A 27,220-nucleotide genomic window follows, 5' to 3' on the forward strand; every position below is an offset into this window, starting at 1 on the left:
GTGGCTATGGGTCAGGAAATGTCCCAGAAATCTCTGGCTGTCATCAGGTTCACCAGAACTCACATCCCTACTGGAAAATTTCAACTCTTTTCCTGTTCTGATAACAACCCAAAATGTGTGATTTTCTTTCACTTGATAACGGTAAAAAAGACAAATAGGGGGGTGAATCTCCATAACGGGGCCACAGAGAGCAATAAAAGCCTGCCAGATATTCAAATCCACTCTATCCCAAAACAAAAAAAAGGAATTGCTTTTAGTTTAGTGAAGTCTAGTTCAGTACTTTAACCTTCTTAACGGTATTCCCAAGCGTGGCTCGGGGTTAAATTTCAGAGCCAAAAGCGGTAACCCTGAGCCACACTCGGGGTACCGCCAGAAGCATCGCTGGATCCTGAAAGCGGGGTTACTTACCTTGTCACCGGGATCCAGCGACGTATCCTGGCAGTGTCTAGCGGCGGATCTTCCTCCCGATCCTCTCCGTGCCTCGGCTTCCGCCTCCTGCGTCTTGACGTTCGCAGGGGGGTGGAACCGGCGGCAAATTCAAAAGTAAAACACACCAAACACACTGATACATTGCAAAATAAAAAAAATTAAAAAATCACATTAGTTTGCCCCCCCGATGCCCTTTCTTGCAGTTTTACTGTACTTTTTATATATACACATATTATATATATATATATATATATATATATATATATATATATATACACACACACACACATACTTTAACTTTTTTATAGTTTTTATTATATTATAATTTATGATTTTGTGTTTCAAACTTTATCATACCCGAGATGTTATAAAGAAGAACGCACAGACTCACATAACCAATCTGGAGAGCTGTCGAGAGACCTTTCTACATTTGAAAAGTTTTGTCTACACAATTCACCCAAGCGCCATCTCATTTCTATCACATATAATCTCCTGATTACAGATCCACAAGGTAATATCAACAAAGCAAAACCAAGATGGGAAACAGATCTCAACATCTCCTTCTCTGATAAAGAATGGGAAAACATGTCTCAGATTACACATAAAGCTTCCCTTAATGTTTCCACACAGGAGAACTGCTACAAACTATTAACCAGGTGGTACCGAACCCCAGCGCTCCTCCACATATTTAATCCTAACATCCCAGACACATGCTGGAGGTGTCGTTCCGACACGGGAACCCTCCTCCATATCTTTTGGACCTGTCCAAAGATCCGTCCTTTCTGGAACTCAATTCGTGACACAATCACTAAAGATCTGAATATAGATATCACCTTCTCACCCGCCCAGTTTCTACTACACTTTACTGAAACTCCTCCTCATAGATACTGCAAATCCCTCATACCTCATCTGCTTAATGCAGCCAAGGCATGTATCCCACCCCATTGGAAATCAACCAATCTGCCTACAAAACAGGAATGGCTAAATAGAATGGATAAAATTGCTAAATTAGAAGAGTTGATAGCTATTGCCCGTGATAGAACAGATTTATATGCTAAAATATGGGCTCCCTGGATCTTGTTCCGTGGGTCTTATTCTCAAGCTTCTTCTTCCAACATACATGGAATACCGACCTAGCCTATGAATAATAACTAATGATACTCCTGCTGTTAACCCTTCAAGATTGCTCCACATCTCCTAGAGATTCTTAGGAAAACATATTGCTAACCCTTTTTGTCCGACTGGACTCGGGCCCGTGGATCCCTCCCGCCCCTACACAAGGGAAGTAGTGGGAGTGGATCTCGGATCCGTCTTCAGTTGATAATTTACTACCCTTGATATTCACCAATTGCTCGATTTGGTCATCCTCAGATTTATCAACCGCTTTGGTTCGGAGGCAGGGACCGCTGAGGCCTTCCCTCCCTCCCCCTTTACCCTACCCTACTACTCCCCCATCCTCTTCTACCTACCCCTCCTCCCTCCCCCCCACTCTTCTTCCCCCTCTCCTCATCAATTCACACACTTCCCATTTCTAGTGGGAAGTTGGACCCTGATCATAGGAGACTCCAACTCCCTATAGGAACATACTTTCTCTCATGTGATCATATTAATGTTTTTTTTCTTTTTTTTTCTTTCTTTACGACTCTAACCTTTCCAAACCCCGCACACCCAATTCCATCAGGAATCTCTGTTTAGAATAAGTACGTTACTTTTATACGCCTATTGGATGAATCACCCCCACAACAATTTCGCTTAGACGTGATACCGAATGCCTCTACTCGCCCTTTTTGTTTTGTTTTGTTTAAAAACTGAACGGGAAATCAGCCCTTGAAAGAATGGTTTCATGATCCTCCGTTTTGTAGGCTTAAAGAGTTATGGAGGGCAGAATATTATTGTTACCTACTTTGTTTCAGCTCGATAAGCAATATTCCTGATATACTGCTTTTCTTTGTATGACATGTTGTCTTTCTCATGGAAACCATGCTAGTTAAAGTTAAAGTTGTTGACAAATTATTGTTTCTTGTACGAAGAGATTGTATGTTCTGTATACTTTCTGACAATTTCTAAATAAAAATTTTTTTGGAAAAAAAAAAAAAAAAGAAGAACGCACAGTAAAAAAAATCATATGTAAATAGTTGGTTTGGGCTGCTCGTCCTTAAGAATTACATGCAAAATAATGGTACCGCTTTCAGCACCTAAAATCCGGAAGAATCATACCGCCAGGGAGGTTAAAAAGTAATTAGCGTGTTAATGGGGAGGGAGGGACCAGGGAGGGTGAAAAATAAGCAGATTAAACTTTAGTTTCCATATTTGTAGGGATAACTGTACATAATACTTCACATTACTGCCCCATCCGGCAGCTTGGACATGTGCATAGACAGCATTCAACAAACAGCACGTGATGTGTGAAGTCACACCTGTGTCCTGGTAACCTTCGGCGTGTTTCAAGGGGAATAGATGTCGGTGAATGTTGCTTGAAGGAGTGAATGTGCAGTCATGCAGGTGAATGTACTTTCTTCATATAGTGAGTCACCAATGTGGCTTTTACTTTCACCGGGACATAATTAGTAAGTTACCACTAATGTTGTGAGAGTAAATACAGCAATACATTGCTACCAATATATTGAGAAATTGTGCATTTATTTTTATATAAAAAACACAGTTGTTGAGGTAAAGAGTACAGTAAGTAGTCACATTGACAGGGCATATGTACAGTACTACTTCTTTCAATTATTACCAATAGCTAAAGCACTTCCCAGAGGTTCATAGTAGCACCATTTATAAGTTCTACTACGCACACTTTAGATGTCACGTGTCATGTGAACAATAAAAATGACTTATTCTTAGTCATTACTATTATATACAGTAACATTTCTTCACTCTTTATTCCTGAATTACACAGTACTTAGATTTTCGATATAAACAGTTCATGCTTGATGATCTTCTGTGTTCTGAAACAAGAGGAATAATTTCAGTATATTTGTCCACCTGGTTAGTTGATTTAAAGTGACTTTAAACTCTGGTTTGAAAAAAAAATTATATTCAGGTATGTATTCCTAACTCAAGAAACTAACTTCTATTGCTCTCAAGTCCAAATAAATATTGCCAAATGATGACGTTCCTGGAAACGGCTGTCAGATAAGTGGGTGCTGTAGCGACCACTGGCTGGAAACCAGAAACACCCAGCACACCAATGATCTAAAAAATGGAGGGGGGTCAATGCTTTATTTGATGATCACATCATAGCTAAAACTGCAACATTTCGGGGCCAGGCAGGACCCCTTCATCTGCCGTGTGGCCTTGTCACATGCCGGATGAAGAGGTCCTGTGTGGCCCTGAAAAGTCTTTGTTTTAGCTGTGATGTGATTATGAAATAAAGCCTTTTTTGGAGATCCTTAGTGTGACATATATATTATGTTTTATTGCTTTCAGCCTCCTAAATCTCCAAATTCTTTTAGAGGGTGGTTATGCTCATAATATAGTATGTGGGAACATAGCCAACCTCTACCTTGCTTACACCGAGATGGACTATGGGATGCATAGAGCAGTGTATGTGATTCTTTTTGGGAGAGAAAGGATATGGTCTAGTGTCACTTTTTTTTTTTTTTTACATTACCTTGTCACTTTCCTCTAGCTCGTCAAGCTCACGCTCCCAGCCTAGCAGTTGTACAAACTGCTTCACTCCACTGGTGACTTCTCCAAGCTCCACTACATTGAGTCCATCTGAAGTGTCCAAAAATGGGCCTACGTTATCTCGATTTATAAGAACTCTTGGTGTAGAACGACTGACTGCATACACCAAACTGGCAAATGGTTCCACCTGTAAAACAGACATATAGTTTTACATTGTATATTAACTATTGCTGTAGTTTCCTGTAAAGATTTTCTTATCAAGTATATAGGATAAGGAGTTATTAAAACAAGACTACTGGCAATGCAGCACACATAGCAAACCTAGGTTCTTTCTTATAAACAGCCAATGGTAGAACTGGGAATGGATCTGAGATGTCTGTCTTTGGATATAGGGGGCTTAGATTACTGTAGAAAAAGTTGGGCAAGCCTGAAAACTGAGGACGAATTGAAATAGTAGAGAACATGTACTAGGAAAAAAAGACAACTGTCCAGAAAATTCCAAGCACAGCTTTTAGTGATTATATTTGTATGTGATGGGTCGGTGTATTTGTATGTGATGGGTCGGTGTATTTGTATGTGATGGGTCGGTGTATTTGTATGTGATGGGTCGTTGCATTTGTATGTGATGGGTTGTATTTGTATGTGATGGGTCGGTGTATTTGTATGTGATGGGTCGTTGCATTTGTATGTGATGGGTCGTATTTGTATGTGATGGGTCGGTGTATTTGTATGTGATGGGTCGGTGTATTTGTATGTGATGGGTCGGTGTATTTGTATGTGATGGGTCGGTGTATTTGTATGTGATGGGTCCTTGTGTTTGTATGTGATGGGTCGTATTTGTAAGTGATGGGTCATTTTATTTGTATGTGACGATTCGGTGTATTTATATATAATGGGTCGGTGTATTTGTATATAATGGGTCGGTGTATTTGTATGTGATGGATGTATTTTTATGTGATGGGTCGTTGCATTTGTATGTGATGGGTCGTATTTGTAAGTCATGGGTTAGGGTATTTGTATGTGATGAGTCGGTGTATTTGTATGTAATGGTTTGTATTTGTATGTGATGGGTCGTTGCATTTGTATGTGATGGGTCGGTGTATTTGTATGTGATGGTTTGCATTTGTATGTGATGGGTCGGTGTATTTGTATGTGATGGGTCAAATTTGTATGTGATGGGTCGTTGCATTTGTATGTGATGGGTCGTATTTGTAAGTGATGGGTTAGGGTATTTGTATGTGATGGGTCATATTTGTATGTAATGGGTCGTTGCATTTGGATGTGATGGGTCGTATTTGTATGTGATGGGTCAGTGTGTATGTATGTGATGGTTTGTATTTGTATGTGATGGGTCGTTGTAGTTGTATGTAATGGTCACTGTATGTGTTGGTTTGTATTTGCAAGTGATGGGTCAGTGTTGTATTTGTATATGATAGGTCAGTGTTGTATTTGTATGTTATGGGTTGCTACAGTATATTTGCAGGTGATGGGTTAGTGCATTTGTATGAGATGGGTCATTGCCTGATAAAGCTAGCTGATATTAACAGCATGCTATCAGAGTAAATATGTGTACCGATGGGTCTATGTATTATTTGCTATGTCTTTGTAACTATTCTTTCTACATGAGGAAAATGCTAACTAAGCAAAGGGTCTTGTTTCATCAACACAGTGGGACTGTTTTACTAAAAGAGTAGAGCGTGTTCACTTTGCAAAATTCATTTCACATAGCTTTGTGATTGAGGTGAAGCTAAGTGAAAATTTACTATGAATGAATACACAATCGCGTTAAAGGAAAATAAAGAAAACAGGATTTTTGCTCACAAATGATTGAATGAATAAAGTTAGCACAGTTTCACCTCCTTCCCTCTACGAATTGAAAATTCACTTTGCAAAGTTAAAATTCTCAACTTCTTTAGTAAATCAACTTCAATATAAAGAAATAGAAGCCCAGTGCACTTTGTTGTTGGCTTACATAGGCTGGCATCCATCAGGATTCCATATGGGGTGAATGTCTATTCTTTTCTTAGCTAAGTGATGGTGGTAAGAAAATGACTAATTACGTAGAATGAGGAAGGACACTGTTTGAGACAGTTAGTGGAAATACACCACAACATACAAATAATGCTATGCAAAATAACTCTAATATAAAGGTGCTGAGAACCTGTCCCGTTTCATTTTCTTAGCGGTCTTACCTCTAGAGAGGTCCCCATGACAATTAGAAGGTCTGCCATGGGGAAGTCAGTGAGATGCAAGAAGAAACGAGCGGGAAGCTGTTCTCCAAAAAATACAATGTCAGGTTTGATGATACCACCACATGCTGAACAGTAAGGAACTTGAGACTCCAGCACAGGATCCTGTAATATAACACAGGAAACAGAAACATGGGATCACTTTATCATCGCTTTTGAGCTTCGGGGGAACGCGAGGAAGGTAAGTACAAACATTGTAGGGTCATACTATCCGCCGAACCTGTTATTGAATGGACAACACAGCTACACTTAATTCCTTCCCTGCTGAGCCCTGTTTTTCAATTGTCACCTCAGGTGCCGAGACCACTTTTTATATTTTGCACATTCGCACTACATAATAGAAGGTTTCCTGTGGATTTTGTACATCTCACGATGGCTGCAAAAATTTTAATCAAACAATACTATAAATAAAAAATGTATAAATATCTTTATAGGTGTACATCAATACAACATTTTTTAAAAATACATATAAAATGTATGACTTTAAAGTGGAGTTCCACCCTAAAATGACACTTCTGTCCATCTTCTTGGTCCGGGTCACCTTAAAAAGAAATGGATAATCGCATTTTTTTTTTTTATTTTTACTTACCTTGTATTAGAACAAAATATACTTACCTTACTTCCTCTTCCTCCCCTCGGCGGCCACGGCCCGTCGTCAGTGGTGTATTTAGGTTTTGTGCTGCCCTAGGCCGGACTAAACTCGTGCACCCCCTAATTTAACTACGATCCACCCCTTCCTGTGAAGGCCACACCCTTTTATGTTTCAGACCCGCCCTGTCATCTGTAAACCCCACCCCTTCCTCATTAGGCTCCACCTTTTCCTCTTAGAGCTCCATCTCTTCCTCTCTGTACCTTAAAAGTGGGTACAAAGTGCCTACTTGTATATTTTGTGGTTTTGTATGGGTACGTCATTTTGGGGAGTGTTCCTGGGGGCCCCCGCTAGGCAGCGAGGATGCCAATCAAGAGAGAAATAAAGGAGGATGCCAATCCACAGGGCCGGTGGCTGCAATTGCCGCCGGGCCCCCGCGATCGCTCCACACTGAGAGAGAAGAGCGGTCCGCTGTTGTACACGCGGCAGACTGTTGTTCTCTCTGAAATGATCACAGAGCGCCTGTGATCCTCCTATTTAGGATCACATGTATCTGTGGTCATTTCACAAGTTCCCCCCCCCCCATACAGTTAGAAAACACCCCCTAGGCTCACATTTAGCCCCTTGATCACCCCTGGGTTAACCCCTTCCCTGCCAGTGTCATTATTACAGTAACAGTGCATATTTTTTGCACTGATTACTGTAGTAATGTCACTGGTCCCCCCAAAAGTGTCAAAAATGTCAGTTAGAGGTCCGATCTGTCCGCTGCAGTCCCGCTAAAAATCGCAATTGCCGCCATTACTAGTAAAAAAAAAAAATGAAATAAATGAAAATGACATTTCTCCTAGTTTGTAGACGCGATAACTTTTGCGCAAACCAATCAAAATACGCTTATTGGGATTTTCTTTTTTTTAACAAAAATATGTAGCAGAAAACAAATTGGCCTAAAAGGATAAAAAAAAATTTGATTTTTTTTAATTTTAATAACAAAATTAATAAAAATTGCAGAGGTGATAAAATACCACCAAAAGAAAGCTCTATTTGTGGGAAAAAAGTACATCAATTTTTTTAGGGTACAGCGTCGCACGACCACGCAATTGTCCGTTAAAGTAATGCAGTCCTGAATTGCAAAAAATGGCCTGGTCAATAAGGGGGAAAATCTTCCAGTCCAGAAGTGGTTAAAGCTTGGAGCACTTTGTAGTACATGAACTTTTACTGCCTGTGAACTGTTAAATGCGTTTGCATTGATTTCAGCATGCATGGAGCACTTTGTACACGCTGAAACCAATGCAAACTCTTTTACCAGTTCACATGCAGTGAAAGTTCATGTACTGCAAAGTGCTCCATATTTGTTAAAAATATATTTACTGCAAAAATGTAATGGAATTATTAATTTATAATTGTAGCAATAGCAGTGGGTGGTAACCTAAAATCGTGATTCCTACCTGCTGTCAGATGTCCTGACCTGGTTGGGGGTTCCCTTTTCCTCCTCTCTCTCCTCCTCCTCGACATAGATAGACCCTGCCCTGTGGAGAGGTTAGTCCCTCTTACATGCCGCGCGGAGGGTGGGTAGGTGGTATCCGCCCCCACCCACTCATTGAAGTGCATCCCGTCTGGCCACTCACTGCCGCTCTATGGGGGCAACAGTCCCTCCCTGCCTGGCAAGTATGTACGCCCCTCAGTGCTGGGACAAGGCCATCCAGATTCCAGCGCCCTGGGCAAACTGCGCCCCCCCCATGTGTATTCACAGTTCACATCTCGGTGTTAGTGTGACACTCGCTGGGAGTGAAGGCAGCTTCTCTTGTCTCCAGTCATGTAATATGTCACATGATAAGACAGTCTGCCCTCACTCTATAGTGGCACTGCGCTGAGACTGAGGCATTGCACGCAGTTCCGGGGAGTTTGCAGTGTGGCCCCATTCACTTGAACAGGTTGCCTTCAGCAGATGTTAGTGCATGCTGAAAGTGACGGGCGGTATAATTCCTGCCACTGCTGCAAATCAAAATATTACAGCAGTGGCATCTGTAAACCTCTAGCTGCTGCCTCTGGCAGGAGTGATAGGGAGCTGTATTATGAGGCTCAGCAGCATGTTTTATTGCCCGCCAACCGCAAGTGTAAATGAGCCCATGGCTAGGTTCACACTGTTACAGGTGGTTGCATGTGCGGGACAGTGTGTAAATGGCACCAATTCCCACAACCACCTGCAGGAAAAATTCCCTGCTCTTTTACAGATGCCCAAGGCTGCCATTTACTCTTATTGGCACCCCCACACATCTGAAAATGCAGCACATTTTTTGGTGCGGGAAATTGCATGGTGCTTTTGCACCATGCGATTTCCCTGCGGCTGCGTTTTCCTAAAGGTGCAGGGACCTGTTTCCTGTAGGTACAGTAGTCTATTTAAATGAATTGGCTGCTGTGCCTGCACAAATGTGAGTCACAGCAAACACATTAGTGTGAACATGACATAAAACTCACCTAAAAGGAAAATACATACAGCAAAGTGACTCCAACATATTGTACTTAATAGCACAAAGTCACTTTATAAAATACCTCTGCTGAGTACTTCCCTAATTATCAATAATATACACAGTGCTCAGGTGAAAACAGCAGAACATCACTGCATTGTACCTGTAATTCTCAGTGTTCTTGGGTTTAATCTGGGCATCTTCTATCTGCTTCTGTCCCCATCTGAGTGTCAGCCTGCTCTCCACCTGCATTGCTTTAGTATCCTTAGCTCTGCCATGAGTCCCGACATTTTCTTCATCTTCTGCCGGCCTCTATCCCCGCCCACTGGCCCGCCCACCACGTACAGCACTTCCCTAGACCATAAACTACAGGTCTGATAGGAGGTGGGCGGGGACAGAAGATGCAGAAAACTTCGGGACTCAACCTGGACACAGAGCTAAGAATTCTAAAGCAATGGTGGTGGGCGGGCTGACGATCGGGGACAGAAGCAGAGAGAAGATGCTGACACTAAACCCGAGCCCTAAGCATACAAAAGGCTTGCAGGTGGTGCTCGCATTATCAGCACTTCACCTCCGCTGCGCCCTCCCTCCCGCCCACCCCCTGGCGACGCCCCTTCACTAAAAGCTGGAGAGTGGAGACTGTGTGTGTGGGAGGAGGCGGTGACAGGCAGGCAAGGACCAGGGGAGCAGACAATGAGGCGGGACTCGGCACGCAAAGTGACAGGAGCACTGCAGGCGAGCCTCACAGAGCGGATCGTTTTTTTTTTTTTTTCTTTTATGCGGGGACGGCGGCTTTTTTGCCGCCCCCCCACAAAGTGCCGCCCTAGGCCTAGGCCTAGTCGGCCTAGGCCAAAATACAGCAGTGCCCGTCGTCACTTCCTGGCTTGCAATGATTCCTGGGAGCTGAACGTCATCGCTCCCAGGAATCAATGCGCCTGCACCGGCCCCGACGTCAGTTCCGGTGCGCGCGCGTCATTCCCTTCTAAACAGCTTCTGGGCATGCCCAGAAGCTGTGGAGGGATGACGCGCGCGCACCGGAAGTGACGGCGCAGCCGGTGCAGTGCATCGTGGGACCGAAGAGGACGCAGAAGAGGATCGCGCTGGCTTCAAGCTGCCCACACATGAGATGGCAGCGCTGGACAATACTTTTCAAGGTAAGTATTTCTTCTTGCAGGTAAGTGCAACCCCGGACAGTACAGAGGCTATCCATTGTGGAATGTACTAGCCCTGACTGTCCCGGTGGTATTTTTATGTATTTTTTTTTTTTAGGTGGAACTCCGCTTTAAGTATTATTAAGGCAAATCTTAGTAGTTTTGGATAGAGTGGAGAGGGATTAGAACACCGGTCAGGGTTTATTGCTGTCTGTGCCCCAGTTAGGGAGATTCACTCTCTTTTGTTTATGTTTACCATTATCATTGAAAGTAAATGAAAATCCCAGATTTTGCGTTGTTCCCAGAACAGGAACAGAGAGAAAATATTCCAATGGGGAAATAAGTCCAGGGGACCCCGGTGACAACCATGGATTCTCTCATTTTGGAGGATTTACTCTCACTTCATAATTGGCTATAGGACAGGAAGTGAAGGAAATTTGTCCTCAATGGGACACAGATGGCAAAAAAAGAGGTAAAATCTTTCTTATTAAATCCCAAAAAAAGAAAGTTTTGCCTTTTGTATTACTTTCATATGTTTCACAGTACAGTACACCAATGTAATTCCCTTAACATTATTCCTAAACCTCTAAGATGTGCAAGGATTTTTTTTATAGTATAAAAGTGTTCATTTGTATACCTCTGAGTTATGAGTGTGAATGTGCATTGAGTGTTTGTATGCGATTTTTACATTTTTTTAATAAGTTTTAACTTGATTGAAGGAGTTGTAAAGTCAGAAGATTTTTTTTTTTTATCTTAATGCATGCTATGCATTAGGATAAAAAACCTTCTGGGTGTAGCAGCCCCCCCCCCCAGCACCCTCTAATACCTGAGCCCCATCTCTGTCCACGAGTCCCTCGGCCGTTCGGGACTCTCCCTTCTGATTGGCTGAGACACAGCCGCGGCTCCATTGGCTCCCGCCGCGAAGCAGGAGACAGAGGGGGCGGGCTGAACCGCAGCTCCATGTCTGAATGGACACATGGTGCGGCAGCTTGGCTTGGGTGTCCCCATAGCAAGCCGCTTGCTGTGGGGGCACTTGACAGGAAGGAGGGGCTAGGAGCAGCAACGAGGAACCTGAGAAAAGGGGGATCTGGGCTGCCCTGTGCAAAACCAACTGCACAGAGGAGGTAAGTATAACACGTTTGTTATTTAAAAAAAAAAAACAAATTAGACTTTACAATCACTTTAACTTATTTGATTTTTTTTACTATTTAATTGTATTATTGTTACCAGGGGGGTTGGATATGACAGTATACACAGATGGTACCAGGTCCTCTGTACAGTACAAAGACGTCAGAGATCTAAAGAGACCTTTGTGCTGGAGATGAAATAGGGGATATCGAGTCAGAGAGGAGGGGGTCAGATTTTACATTGTAAACTGGGTCTAGTGGTTGTATAGCTGCCCTGATTATTTGTACTGGTAGCACAAGGACCACTGTGTAAACTTCAAAGTTCACAGCTGCTGTTGTACGCTCGAGCATATTTTAACACAATGATTGCTATAACCTATTTCATAGATCCAATCAATGGTTACTTAGCAGGACACAGCCGTGTTGCATGGTACACATCACAGGCAGTCTAAAGGTTAAAGGGTAACAGAGGGTAAGTACAGTCATGACACATAGTACACATCACGGGCTGTTAAATAGCTAAAGGGGAATTCCATACTTTTTCTGGAAATTTTGACATTCTATGCCAGATTTGAAAAATAATCAACTTTGCATTTCTATTAATTGCCAATTTTATTCCATCATGCTTGCATAGAGTCTTAACGTTTTCTCTTTGCCCATTTTAAAATGTTTACATTTTTCTTGTGCCTTGCATTCATTGTAGAAGCAATGTAATCCTTCATGTATATTGTAGATTGACCTCAACTGAATCAAGCAAAATGTGAACATGACCACTAGGGAACATGCCTCAAAAAGCCTGTTCAGATTTTAAAAATGGACTAATTAAAGAGGAAGTAAACCCTCCTCTGCAACTTTTACCTATAGGTAAGCCTATGATAAGGGTTACCTATAGGTACTGTAAATATCTCCTAAACATGTCCCGTTTAGGAGATATTTACCTTACATGTAGCCAGTGACATCACTGGCGCATGCGCTCTGAAGGAACGGCCGCTGGTGCCGTTCCTTCAGAGCCCCGTGCCGTGACCGTCGGCTCCCACGCGCGTGCGCGGGAGTGACGTCACCGCGGCTCCGGCCAATCAGATGGCCGGATGCCGCGATCCCGGAAGACGGGCGACTGAAGATGTCGCCCGTCATAGAGGTAAGCGGCCGGCGCGGCGGGGGCTCGTTCTAAGGTAAGTATTTCATAATGAGCTAGTATGCGATGCATACTAGCTCATTATGTGTTTCTCTTTCAGGTTAAAAAAAAGAAATGTTAATGGGTTTACAACCTCTTTAAAGTGGAACATCACTCTCTCAATCAACATTGCCTATTTTGAAACCTTATGCTGCAAGCATTAGTACATAGATAGCAAAGTATATCATATTTACAGTACTTGTTTTAAGTAGTTTTTTACATTTCCTCAGTTACTTCCAAGTTCCCATGCCTAGGCAAATGATGTCATACATCCCAGAAGTCTGAGCTAAGGGCAGATGAATTCCAGGATGTACTTGCTATGTGAATCATTTGCCCTTACTCAAGATGGCCACAGCCAGAAATGCTAGGGGGTGTTTATCTAAGTGATTTTTTCAGCAAAATAAAGCATGGAGATGTGAATGAATTGGCAAATTTGCTTTAACTATTAAAAATAATATAAATAGTTGGAGCAAGACCAGGTTTGTGTGGGACCCAGGTGTAGGGGCCCAGCCCCAAAGCTGTGCTTGTACAATAGAAAGAAAAGGAAAAGCAGAAAGAAAACGAGAGTGTGGGGAAAAATAGGGAAGGAAAGAAAAGGGAAGATAAGAGGGGGAAGGGAGAAAAAAAGTGAAAGAAAAAGAAAAAAGAAAGGTAGAGGAACAGGAACGGGAGAGGGAAAAAGAGAGGGAAGGGGAAAGGGGAGGAGGGAAGGGAATGGAAAAAAGGGGGGGGAGGGGGAGAAAGAGAGGGGAAAAAAGGAAAGGTGGGGGGAAAAAAGAAGGGAAAGTAGAGAGATTTTAGAAAAGATTGGAAAAAAGAAAAAGATAAGAAAGAATGATTGAGGGCTAATGGGATTTTTGCGGTACTATAGATATTGATGGAAACCACCATGTATAAAAAATATATGCTTTATTCTTATATTAAAAAACGGTACATATTGAGACAAGACATAAACATGAAGCATAAAAGTTACAGAGCAGTGTAGCAAATTGTATACACATATAACCTAATCGGCAAAAGCAATATACAAAACCGGTGATTCACAAACAAAGCACAGGGTAATAACCCAACATGTTTCGCGGGTTCAGAGATCCGCTTCTTCAGGGGTATATTGTTTATATCGTGAATAATTTTGCCTATAAGTTCCTGTATATAGAAAGAAGGATACTAGCTGCTCAGGAATTGCCCTTGGGGCTATTGGCCGATCGACCCAACATTTATCTCAAAGCTGTAAGATGTAAGCTTGACTGTATATGCACCAGGGGGGGCTCCTCAGGTGATCTCCTTTTGAACTTGAATGAGATATCACGATGCCCTGCAAGCTAGGGGGCTTCAACATGGGAACAGTGTCAAGTAGACAGCAGGGGATATATGCCTCCTATGAGAGGACTCCCCTCTATGGTGAATCGCTTTGGAAGGTCGTATGTTGTATCAGATGGCGTAGACCCCGGCAACTGCTGTTTTTTAATATAGGAATAAAGCATATATTTTTTATACATGGTGGTTTCCATCAATATCTATAGTACCGCAAAAATCCCATTAGCCCTCAATCATTCTTTCTTATCTTTTTCTTTTTTTCTTTTTTCCAATCTTTTCTCCAATCTCTCTACTTTCCCTTCTTTTTTCCCCCCACCTTTCCTTTTTTCCCCCCACCTTTCCTTTTTTCCCCCTCTCTTTCTTCCCCTCCCCCCCCCCCCTTTTTTCCATTCCCTTCCCTCCTCCCCTTTCCCCTTCCCTCTCTTTTTCCCTCTCCCGTTCCTCTACCCTTCTTTTTTCTTTTTCTTTCACTTTTTTTCTCCCTTCCCCCTCTTATCTTCCCTTTTCTTTCCTTCCCTATTTTTCCCACACTCTCGTTTTCTTTCTGCTTTTCCTTTTCTTTCTATTGTACAAGCACAGCTTTGGGGCTGGGCCCCTACACCTGGGTCCCGCACAAACCTGGTCTTGCTCCAACAGTTTGACAGGGATGTTGGTACACCTTCAAGTTTTACAACAAACACCTCTTTATATAATATAAATAGTGTTTTTGGTTTCTGGTGCTCAGATACAGTTTAGTTCTGCTTTATTTTGATTTTACTAAGTTTCTTTTTTCCTAAGCCTTCATTTGTCACAATGGTGATGTTAGACTTTAAGGTGTTACTTAACCCAGGACACTGCATTCACATTATCTGGGCTCACACAGTACACAGAACACAGGAATGCAATTGTTTTAGTAAATATAAACTGCTTAATACCTTTTCTCCTCAGCAGTATATAGCAGTCTTATGACTTCTATCAGTGTTTGATTAAAGCTTGTAGGAGGAGTGTTCATTCTCCCCTGATTGTCTTATGAGACTACAGGACCCCTGACCCTCCGTCTGGACAGTGCTGATTGGCCCTGTGCTGATCACATACACTCTCCTAAGAAAAAAAAAACTCTAGCAATACACACCAAACTGAGCATGTGCAGCTTGCCCCCAAGGCTCTGTTCTATCAGGAGATGGATTGGGAACAGTAAAGAAAGGGAGGATCAGAGAAGACAGGTTCAAACAGTCTTTTTACACAATGCAGAGGATTAACCCCTTAGGTTCCACATTAAATATACCAGGCATCCTTTACTGCATATACAGACTGATTTTACTGTTGTTGGTTTAGTAACACTTTAAATGTTCCATGCATGCACACTCTATTAAGCCTACTTAGGACCTTATGGTATTTGTAGCAATTTAATTCTGCTAGGTTATGGCGGTTTCATGCACCATTTATTAGACTGCAGTTGATGCAACACGTGACTCACAATTCAGGTCTTGTGAACATAGACTACCTAGCTCATAGCCATAAATTCCACACTGCCTACCTTGGCCACAAAATCCTGCAATCCACCCTAATGAGCATATATTCAGCATGTTGGATATTTTGCACATGCAGCCTGCGAGACGCCCATACATAGCTTGTAGTGTACCTCCTACAAGAATGTTTTAAACTGAAGGGTGCAGCAAATCCGGAAAGGGATAGAAAACTGAAACAGTACGCAAGTATGTATGAGGATAAAGAAAATGCTATGCTCATGCCTTCTTTGGGCTTTTTTACAACTTTCTTTTTTTCTGTAAATCTCCTTTAATATATTTTTAGAATAGTGGATCATACTATATGGTACGGTAGATTTTGCTACACATACACTGTTGACAATACATTCAACCATCACTTACACGAAAGGCCTTGCCCGGGTATTCTTTCAAGCACATGGTACACGTGGCTGATGAAAAAGAGCCGTGAGCTTCCACCAATTTTTCTGTTGGAATCCCAGCCACTGAAATATAACAAATATAAGGCTTGAACATTTTTGTTGTTGAACATAAGTATTTTTACAGTTTTAGTTATTTTCTTTTTTGTAAATCTCATAAATACATTTATTAATATGCAGTTGAGAATACATATTGGACCTCATGTTCAAAAGCTAGAGAAATATAAAGTGGAAGTGTTAGTCACACCATACAATTGGATTTCAGCTATGGCTAGGCTCAAAAGTATAGTTCCATGGTTTCCTGCTAAAAAGGGCTCAGGAGCCGTATTTGTATCCACAAGTTAAATGAAGGCCCACATCTAAATTAACCACCATTTCTAATTCAAAATATCAGGCAATGGTCATATGTATCATAGGAAAACAAGGAAAGGTCATGCATATAACAGGGATAACCCCTATTGTAGGGAGGCCTGTCCTTGAAGGCCCATCCACTCACTTGCGTACTTTCGCTATATCCCACTCTCATATCAGCTTGTATGGAACAACACTCTGCCACAAAAAGCTGTGGAAACAGTGTCTGGGCAGTATCATTTATCTCAGAACAGAGACAGTAACAATACCCACAACCCACTTCACTGGTGTCAGTGGCAGCAACCAATATACTCCCCATTGTTGTCAGAGGTAGTAATAACAAACCCTTATTCTTCATTGGTGTTCAGTTGTTACTTACCTGAATACATGCTACCTCACTGCTTTTCTTTCTTCCGATATCATCAGGGTTGATGGGCAGGACATAACTACACCAGATAGTAAGGGCTGAAACACAGAGATTGTTTCAGCGCTCCACATCCCCCGGAATTCTGCTTAGGCTGTAACTCGGACCTTGGGGAGCCAAAAGAAGAAGGTCCTATGGGCCACCACTTGGATGGCTCTGGTCTAGTTCAACCAAAACATCTACCTTTACTAGTGTTTATACACCTTATCTTCTACATACATATGCAGCTTCTCATTAGCAAATATATATATTCATTTGACACTGTATTGTAATAAGCTAACTATCATTCTGCTACCTTGCCAATCCTTGTAGCCTATAAATCTCTCCATTGCTTCTGAACAGAAAACTATTGTAATTTTCTATTAAGCAACCTTTTCCTTGACCTCCTTTTATTGATGTCCCAGACTTTTATTGCACAGTTAGTTACCTCTTTCCAGTCCATCTATGTTTTGTGTGTAGAGGCGTAACAGTAACCCTTTGTCATTTAGAAGCCGCAGAAAATAATGTGCTGGATTGGGAAAGTGTCGTCCAGGTAGCAGTTCCTTAGAAAGGCGCAAGAAGGCATGAGGCTCACGCAAGAAGTAGCTTAAATCAAATATAGCTTCAGGGTATGGTAGATTATATTCCTGCAGTTTACTGTAGAGGCCGCTGGTTGGAGACCTGGAGAAAAAGGCAGCTGTAAAAGATACAGCAAGGGAAATGGCTGTCAAGTAAATATTGGTCAACACAATATTTCTGGCTCTAGCTTCACCTGGACAGAATACCACCTTACCCTCCCCTATGTTCTTAGTGAATGACAATAACTAGAGTTGGGTAGGACCACTTTTCAGCGACATGCCCCTTTGGCCATTCTCTCTGTGCCGCTAACTGACCTCAGCATTCTGGCTGTTTTTAATAAAAATGCATCTTCCATGTAATAAAATATTAACCACTTAAGCCCCAGCCCTATTTCGGACACTTTTTGTTTACAAGTTAAATCAGTATTTTTTCCTAGAAAACTACTTAGAACCCCCAAACATTATATATATATTTTTAGCAAAGACTCTGGAGAATAAAATGTCGGTAATTGCAAAATTTTTTGTCACGCGGTATTTGCGCAGCGGTCTTTAAAACGCCATTTTTTGGAAACAATTTGAAAAATCACATTTCACTGCATTTAAAAAATACTAAACAGTAAATTTAGCCCATTTTTTTATATATTATGAAAGATGATGTCACGCCGAGTAAATAGATACCCAACATGTTACGGTTTAAAATTGCGCCCCCCCGTGGGATGGCGACAAACTACGGTCAATAGAGATCTCAATCTGCGACGCTTTAAATTTATTTAACGGGTACCAGTTTAGAGTTAGAGTGTAGCCCTTTTTTTTAAATTATTGCCCACGCTCTGGTGATCGCAGCGATACCTCACATGTGTGGTTTGAACAGCGATTTCATTCGCGGCTTAACTTGGGTATACGTTTTTGTTTTGTGCGCGTGCTAACGGTGACGGGGGCGGCTAAATTTTTTTTTTCCTATTTCTTTTTTTTTAACTTTATTACAGGTTTTTTAAAAAAAAAAAAAAAAATCTGATCACTTTTATTGCTGTCACAAGCAATGTAAACATCCCTTGTGACACCAATATGTAGTGACAGGTACACTTTATGGAGGGATCGAGGGTCTAAAAGACCCTAGACACCTCCACTACACTTCCCTGTATGCAAAACGCCGAAAACTGCACTTTTGCATACAGCCGTTTTTCAAATCTGCCGCCTTTTGCAGCACAGTAACCCGGAAGTGACGTCAAGGACGCCGCCTCCGGGTTACGTCATCGGAGACCCGATCAATGCCGTTTCCGGCATTCATCGGGACTCCATCCAGCTGGCGGACGTGTCGGCTGGGTGCTCGGGGCTCCCGGTGGGACGGGAGCCCCCAGCAAAGCCAAGGAAGGGGGGGGACGTCCCCTCCCGCTCACCCGGGTAACGATCGAGCGGCTTCCGAGCCGCATTGTTTGTTACCGACGGAAACCTGACCGTCGGCTTCAAACCACGGTACCGGGATGGTGTCTCTAGCTAGAGACATCATCCCGGTATAACCCCGCAAAGTCAGCCAACGTACCGGTACGTTGATATGCGGTAAGTGGTTAAAGAGAAAGTATATTGTATTTTCAATGAGCACATTTTAAACATTATTATTGTAAATTTTCATTTACAGTGCATGCAAATCCTAACAAGAACTGTTCCTTTTTGCCTGTTAAAAATACAATCAAAAGTGTTTTGTTATATCTGTTCAATAAGTACAAATAAAATCTGTTGACCCTTCCAGAAATTCAATGAGCTTCCTAAATTCTGAGATGACAGTCCAGAGCCTCTGCTGCACTACAATCCCAGTCTTATAAGCCCCAGGTTATTCTGCATCCTGAACACCTTCCCCTGGAGATGAGAAGAGAGTGAGGTGTTCTGCTTTTCAAATCAGAAACAGGCATCCTAGGGTGTCAACGCTGGATACTGTGTGGTGAGTGAGAGTTGTCACCATAGGATAGACGTATGTGACTAATAGAATCACCATGTCGAAATAAAGGGGGAAAAAGAATAGAACTAATGCAGCCACTATATCTAAAGCTGGCCAAAGATGGTCTGAACAGATGAAACAAACAGATTCCTCCATCCACACAAGCAAGGTGGATAATGCAATCCTCCCTGCTGGGACATTGTATTCTGACAGGGGGACTCTCCGCTGCTATCAGAATACACTGAACAGCGGCTGAAGCTGGCTTATCAAGAAAAAATTTCCAACAAGTCCGTTTGAGAAAAATTGATCTAACTATCTACTTCTGGTGAACATGCATGGCCACACACCGATTGAAATTTGTCTGGTTTCTGCTGAATTGGCTGAATTTCGATCCATCTATGGCCAACATAAAATATGGTACATTGCATTGTATTACATTTTTGTTCTTAGGTTTAGATGTGCTTTAAATAGACTGTGTCACTAGTGTTATCTCATGTTTCACCTGTTCCTTCTATACTGTTACAGGGAGGCAGACACTTTATCTACAGTATGTAAGAATATACAAGACTATCTGCAGGCCCATTGAGTAGTTAAATGACCATTAGGTCTTCAGCCAGCCAAACCCACCTCTTACCTCCTGACAGTACGACTATGCTTACCCCACCACACAGGTTTAGACTGGCCCATAGAGAGACACATTATGGGTCCAATAATGTCTGAGTAAGCAGATGTAGCACCCTCCTAGGTAGGTGCTAGAGAGTGAGTATAGTTTTGGCTCTGTCTGCCTATCAGAGGAGCAGCAGGGAAATCTATATTGCTTTCTGCCTACCAGAGAGCAGGATCTGTGAGTTAGGTCTGCTCAGTGTGCGATTCATTGAGTCTAGATAGTGTTTCCACACTGGTACAATAGGGAGGCATGTTGGACAGTGGGAGGAAACCTGACCAATGAGTACACAGGCCTTGATACAGTCCCATTGACTGGTAGAGACTGGCTGTCTCAGTCCACTGACTGGAGGGGTAGAGGCACTGGAGACCCTCGAAAAACAGCATCCTGAGTACAGGGTATTGTGTCTAGGGGCCTGACCTGAGGTGGGGCCACCCCGGTGTAGGATGGGTGTCAAGTCTGTGTAGTAAAAGGGGATACTGGGCAGGTATCCTGAAGATAGTCTACCTAACTAAGTTGTCTGAACAGAGACTTGACCTAAATTCATCTAGTGGCAAGGTGAATCTGCATCTCTCCCTGGCTGCATCTCAAGACAGGAGTCCTCGTCCATTGTGAATAGCTCAATTTGGAGTATCCCACTCTTCCCTTCTCCCATCCCTATTTAAAATAAAACACCAAAAAACAACTACATATCTCTCGACTGATCATTGACTGAGCCAAATAAGTAATGTGTTAATTTGTGAATGCCAATGTTGCTAACGATAACCCAGGGGGACCCGAGAGTGTATTATCCAGCAGTCCTCAAGGGGGCAGTTCTACACAGAGAATTCCCATACACCTCTTCTTCTTGCTTCCATTACCTAGGCAACAAACCCAGAACAACTTATAAGTGAGCACTCAGGTGAGCCAACTTTCCAGTGTTTTGGTTAACCCAATTAAAAATTCAAAGAAAGGTCAAACCAATCACACTTCTGTGTCTCAAGAACAAAGCAAAACATCCGATGAGAAGGTCATAAAAGCATAAAGACCTACGGCTGTGGGTTAGTGTCAGGAGTAATCACCTGAAATCTGGAATCCCACTGTCAGTACTGATACCAGCACCCACCATCACTACAATATGCTTGTATAAACCTTGCTTTATCCTGTCTGCCACATCAGTGAGCGATAGCTTTTCACTTTTGCTGTATCCTCTTCTGTGGAGAAAGATGCTATTATACGCTTGTAGCCACCTGTGCCAAGAGAGAAAATAGCATTAAGATAAATGTGATAAACACCACTTTTGCATGTTATGGTACATGGTAGATTTTGTACTATTTATTTGCTAATAAATGGAATCTTTTAAGTAGCAATAATATATCAACCTCTGCTTTTGATTCATTTAGAAAACAAAATGTTCATCTATGGTAGAAGTATGGCCTCCTTGGCACAGTGCATATTGAACCATACACCTGTTCTGTGCAACCCTGTGCAGGCAGTCCTATTGATCTCAATTGGGACACAATGGCTGCACAGACATGGCTGCGCTGTGTCCCAATATGACATCTGTATGGGTACAGGTGCATGTCCCTGAATGCAGTCAGTGTGAGCTCGAGGACCTGTACCCACATGGATGTCATACTGGGGCATAGTGACTGTGTCCTAATTTACATTAATTGGACTGCCTGTACGGAACACCTGTACATCCCCATGCAGGTAAACACGACCCTGCAAGTTACACCCTGTGTAAAACGAGGCCTAACACACACACAAGGTGCTTTCTAGTACACTTTAAAGTGGAACTATAGTCAGAAAAGGAAGTCCTGCTAGACCACTTCAGGCTGGCTTTTTTTTGCAGGACTAGCTATGTAAAACATTAAAAATAATCCTAAATCCTAAAATAAGTCCTTCAGGTGCCTTTTGACCAACTCAAGGCAGGCTTATCATGTACCTATTACTGAGGAGTGACTTCCATCTGGCCATTCTACCATACAGGCTTGATTGATGGAGTGCTGCAGAGATGGTCGTTCTTCTGGAAGGTTCGCCTCTTTTCACAGAGAAACGCTGGAGCTGTCAGAGTGACTATCGGGTTCTTGGTCACCTCCCTGACTAAGGCCCTTCCCCCGATTGCTTAGTTTGGACAGGCAACCCGCTCTAGGAAGAGTCCTGGTGGTTCCAAACTTTTTCCATTTACGGATGATGGAGGCCACTAAGCTCATTGGGACCTTCAATGCTGCAGAAACTTATTTGTACCCTTCCCCAAATCTGTGCCTCAATCCAATCCTATCTCAGGAGTCTACAGCCAGTTCTTTGGACTTCATGGCTTGGTTTGTGCTCTGAAATGCACTGTTAACTGTGGAACCTTATATAGACAGGTGCACACTTGTATAAAGTGCTCGAAACCCATACTTGAGTAAAAGTACAAGTGCTCGATCAAAAAGTGACTTGAGTAGAAGTACTAAAGTATTCAACATTTTTGTACTTAAGTATTGCAAGTAGTTTTTTTAAAAATGTTGCTACTCAAGTACTGAAAGTAAAAGTACCAGTAGTTTTTTTTAAAAAATGTTGCTACTCAAGTACTGAAAGTAAAAGTACCAGTACTGTGTTATGTAGTTATTAAAGAAAGAAGTCAAAAGTTTGAACATCATATTGTTTTTTATCATTTCAAATGATTAACCTAAAGGACAATCACAATTCCTTTGGCTGTAACTTTTTGTAAACAAAAACAGATAAAGTATGTCCCTCCCTTTCCCCTTTAAAGCTTCCCTCCTTCTCTTCCCTGCATGTTTTTTTTCTCCACAGCTTATTGGTGAGCAAAATCATATATAAACCAATGTGATATACAACAATGTATTCCAATAATGAAATAAAGGAAGAGTGTATGAAATCAAAGTCAATAAAAAGTCCATATATATAATGCTATAATGCCATAATACCATATATATGTGACAAAACAAGATGAATATATTTTCAAAGGTGCAGGAATCAAACAGGTGCTATTCCAAATAATAGGTGCAGACTCCCACCACCTTGTGGATTTCCCCCTTACCCGGCGGATGAAGGTAAGTGCAAAATAATATCCAAATAGACTCTTCCAGTGAAACAAAACTGCAAAACCTGTGCTCTCAACTTCCAGTGAAAAAAGCAAAATCAGCCTCTTACCAGAAAAAAGGTCTATGTACGCTTGTGACTCTCCTTGGTTGGGAGGTTCTCTTTCCCCTTAGCAGCAGATATGTAGACCATTTTATTTATACATACAGTAGCATTTATTTTCGTATGCGCTGATTTACACATGACATTATACACATTTTTTTGAACTTCATGAAACCTGACATCTACTGTTCTGGCAGTGGTAATTTTTATAATTGTAAAGAGTAACTATGCAGCACAAAAAAAAATATCGGAGTAGAAGTATTGAAATCATCGAAAAAATGTAGTGAAGTAAAAGTGGAAGTAGGAGAAAAAAATTCTACTCTAGGAAAGTACAGATACCGCCTTTCGGTACTTAAGTACAGTAGTGAAGTAGTTCTACTTAGTTACTATACATCTCTGGACAGGTGTGTGCCTTTCCAAATCATGTCCAATCAACTGAATTTACCACAGGTGGACCCCAATCAAGTTGTAGAAACATCTCAAGGATGATCAGTGGAAACAGGATGCACCTGAGCTTGATTTTGAGTGTAATGGCAAAGGCTGTGAATACTTATGTACATGTGATTTTTTTCGTTTTTTCTTTTTTTGATAAATTTGCAAAGATTGCAAACAAACTTCTTTCAAGTTGTCATTATGGGGTATTGTTTGTAGAATTTTGAGGAAAATAATACATTTAATCCATTTTGGAATAAGGCTGTAACGTAACAAAATGTAGAAAAAGCATAGGCGTGCGCACGGGGTGTGCCAGGTGTGCCCAGGCACACCCTAATCACCCTTGTGCTTCCGCCATGGCCGCCGCCGCCCGCTGAGTCTGCTCTCTGCCCCTGGCTCACTCTCACTGCTGGCTGGCCTCGGCTTGGCAGCTCGGCCGCTCGGCTCCCGAATCCGATCCAGTCGGCGCCGCCCACTGTGGAGTAGTGGGGGAGACAGACGTGCGGCGCGGAGAGGGACTGTCTGGGGGAGGGACTAGCCTGTGCAGTGACCGCCCAGCGTAGTGCGGGAGAGAACCACCAGGCCAGCAGCAGAAGAAGCCGGCGCGGCGAGGAGGACGACAGGAGTCAAAACAGTCAGACAGCAATTATTCAGCAAAGAAGACGGGGGAGAGGCCAGAGAGCCTGGTGACGGTCTGTGGTGCTGGTGCTGCAGGAGGAAAACCTTGCCTGGGGAGTCGGGATAGGTGAAGAAAAGATAGGTAAGAGTAGTACTGTAGTACTGACTGTACTATTGACTGTCTGACTGAGTGAGAAGAAGACTATGTAAAGGGGATCTATTTTATGGGGAACCTGCCCTTGCCTGGCTTGCTGTAAGGGGGGAGATCTAAATGGGGGACGGGACCTGACCTCACCCTGGCCTGCTGTAAGGGGGGGATCTATATGGGGGACCTCACCTCACCCTGGCCTGCTGTAAGGGGGGAGATCTATATGGGGGATTGGACCTGACCTCACCCTGGCCTGCTGTAAGGGGGGGATCTATATGGGGGACCTCACCTCACCATGGCCTGCTGTAAGGGGGAGATCTATATGGGGGATGGGACCTCACCTCACCCTGGCCTGCTGTAAGGGGGGATCTATATGGGGGACCTCACCTCACCCTGGCCTGCTGTAAGGGGGATCTATATGGGGGACCTCACCTCACCCTGGCCTGCTGTAAAGGAGGATCTATATGGGGGACCTCACCTCACCCTGGCCTGCTGTAAAGGAGGATCTATGGGGGACCTGCCCTGGCCTGCTCTAAAGGGAGATCTATGGGGACCCTGCTCTAAAGGGGATCTATGCCATAGATCCCCTTTAGAGCAGGATCCCCATAGATCCCCTTTAGAGCAGGGCGTTGTCCCCATACATCCCCTTTAGAGCAGGCCAGGGTCCCCATAGATCCCCCTTTAGAGCAGGATCCCCATAGATTCCCCCTTTAGAGAAGTGTCCCCATAGATTATATGGGGACCCTTCTCTAAAGGGGGATCTATGGGGACCCTGCTCTAAAGGGGGATCTATGGGGACCCTTCTCTAAAGGAGAATCTATGGAAGACCCTGCTCTAAAGGGGGAACTATGGGGACCCTGCTCTAAAGGGGGATCTATGGTATGCATTGATAATTGTTTATTTAATTAAAAATGTTTTAATACCGCTTAAAATGTTTGTTTACATTTATTTATAAAAGTGTGTGTATATATTCATATATATATATATATATACACACGTACATGTGTTTGAGCTTTGGTTTGAGGTGCACACCCTAATGCCATAGGCTGCGCACGCCTATGAGAAAAAGTGTAGCGCTTTGAGTACTTTCTGGATGCACTGTATATAATATATGTGTAAGACTCACAAACAAGCCCATAATGTTATCTCTCATGCTTACCTTTGGCAGAAATGAGATTCCTTTGTAACGTAGGAGGCTGACAGCGAGATTCTATTTCTATCAGTGTGTGGCAGCAGCTGGAACGGGTTTGCAGAAATTCTTCTCACTGAATGAAAGAATTAAAGAGAGAGAGTAAAGCCCCGTACACACGTACCGATGGTCGGCATACAAATGTTCCTCTTTTCTCCCCGGGATGTCGGTGTCTGTTGAAAAGTGCAAAGACAGCACAAGGACAGCACAAGAATTTTGTCTGCAGACTTCAGCTGACTGCAGAAGTGATGTCATGTAATGGTTAACTTTCCCTGTGTTTTTAATTTTCTGAGCATGCCCAGTCTTGCAAATCTGCGGTCTGTCGGCCGAATTCTGTACTGACAGGCGAACAATCGGCCGCTCTGGTGTCGGCATACAAAAATTTTCATGTTTGCACGAAAGACTTTTGTCCGCGGATTGTGCGCAGACATCTGTCGGAGGCACCATACTAACACGCGTACAATCGGCAGATCTTTCGTTCGCCGACGTTTGTATGCCGACGATCGGTACGTGTGTACGGGCCTTAAGGATTGGAATGCGTACACATAGTAAATAATGAAGGCAGTGTCTGCAAGGATCATACATTAGAGAGCCCAAATACTACCAGTTATCAGGTTGTAGAGGACATCAGTGTTACCTGTCATCAGATGAGGATTTGCTGAGCCCAGAGCCGCCCTCCTTAATAGAGACAGACAGGGGAAGTTCAGTTTAACCTTCATTTCTTGCTGATCAGTCCTTGTGCAGCATGGAAGAAGAATATCAAAGTTTATGTGACTTTAGCCAATGTGTGTGCGGTGCGGCTCTCCTTCCTAAACTGAGTATTATTATACAGGTCAATCCTCTACAGTCAGTGTTGGTGTAGAAGCTGGTGATGCTGTATCAGCTCCTGTTACTTATCAGTGTGCCTTGTCCTTCTGACACCATGTTAAGATCTGTATGTGTATATAAAGTTGTGTTTTCCTATAGGGGCTGTCATGTGTCAGTGCAGTGAGTTCCTCCCCTTAGCACACACCAATAGGCTCCCAGTCAGCCCAGTCTGTGTAATCTGCTCATAGCTGGACCCTGACTCCAGGGGGCGGCAAACTCTTCTGTACTTCTATGTTTGTTAACCCTAACCTTACTGGATATTTAAAGGCTAACTCCATCTGTTACAAAAAAATAGAATAATACTAATTAAAAAAAATTACAACAATTATAATAATAATTAGGGTTGCCCAATACCGGTATCGGTGCAGATACTAAGCTGTTTCATAGTGGTTTAGTGATTAGCACTTTTGCCTACCAGCAAAAGGGTCGCTGGTTAAAATCCCAACCACAACACTACCTGCCTGGAGTTTGCATGTTCTCTCTGAGCTTCCGTGGGCTTCCTCCCACACTCCAAAGACATGCTGGTAGATTAATTGGATCTGGTCTAAATTGGCCCTACTATGTGTATGCAGGGCTGCTGATAAGGGGGATCCATCCATCCTCCCGTAGGGGGCCTGGGCACACAGGGGGGTCTGTACAGAGGGGCAATTACAGAAGGAAGCCCTGTGCAGCTTTCAGCTGCTGCGGAGAGAGACACAGGGCATCATTTCTGTAATTGCTTCTCCGACACCGATCCCCCTCCTTCCCTGCACTGCCCCCCTCCTGCAGTGCTACAGGCTTCCCTGTACTGTAAAAAAAATAACAAATTGTAAAAAATAATAATTAAACATTGTAATAGAAAATTGTAAAATAACTGTAAACATTTTTAAAA

At 42.8% G+C, this 27,220-nt stretch overlaps 1 protein-coding gene across 1 annotated transcript; it reads right to left on the minus strand.

Moving 5' to 3' along the window:
- Window positions 1-3,067: 3,067 nt before the first annotated feature.
- On the minus strand, window positions 3,068-26,505 carry SIRT3 (sirtuin 3). Its single transcript, XM_082269837.1, has 8 exons — window positions 26,120-26,505; window positions 25,453-25,558; window positions 21,028-21,195; window positions 17,240-17,472; window positions 16,003-16,103; window positions 6,255-6,416; window positions 4,046-4,249; window positions 3,068-3,380 (listed from the first exon to the last, which is right to left on the minus strand). The coding sequence occupies exons 1-8, from the start codon at window positions 26,199-26,201 to the stop codon at window positions 3,357-3,359; spliced, it is 1,080 nt and encodes a 359-aa protein (XP_082125963.1). The 5' UTR covers window positions 26,202-26,505; the 3' UTR covers window positions 3,068-3,356.
- Between the last annotated feature and the right edge of the window lie 715 nt (window positions 26,506-27,220).

Source organism: Pelophylax lessonae, assembly GCF_965119305.1.
Source record: "Pelophylax lessonae genome assembly, chromosome: 10".
Taxonomy (NCBI): domain Eukaryota; kingdom Metazoa; phylum Chordata; class Amphibia; order Anura; family Ranidae; genus Pelophylax; species Pelophylax lessonae.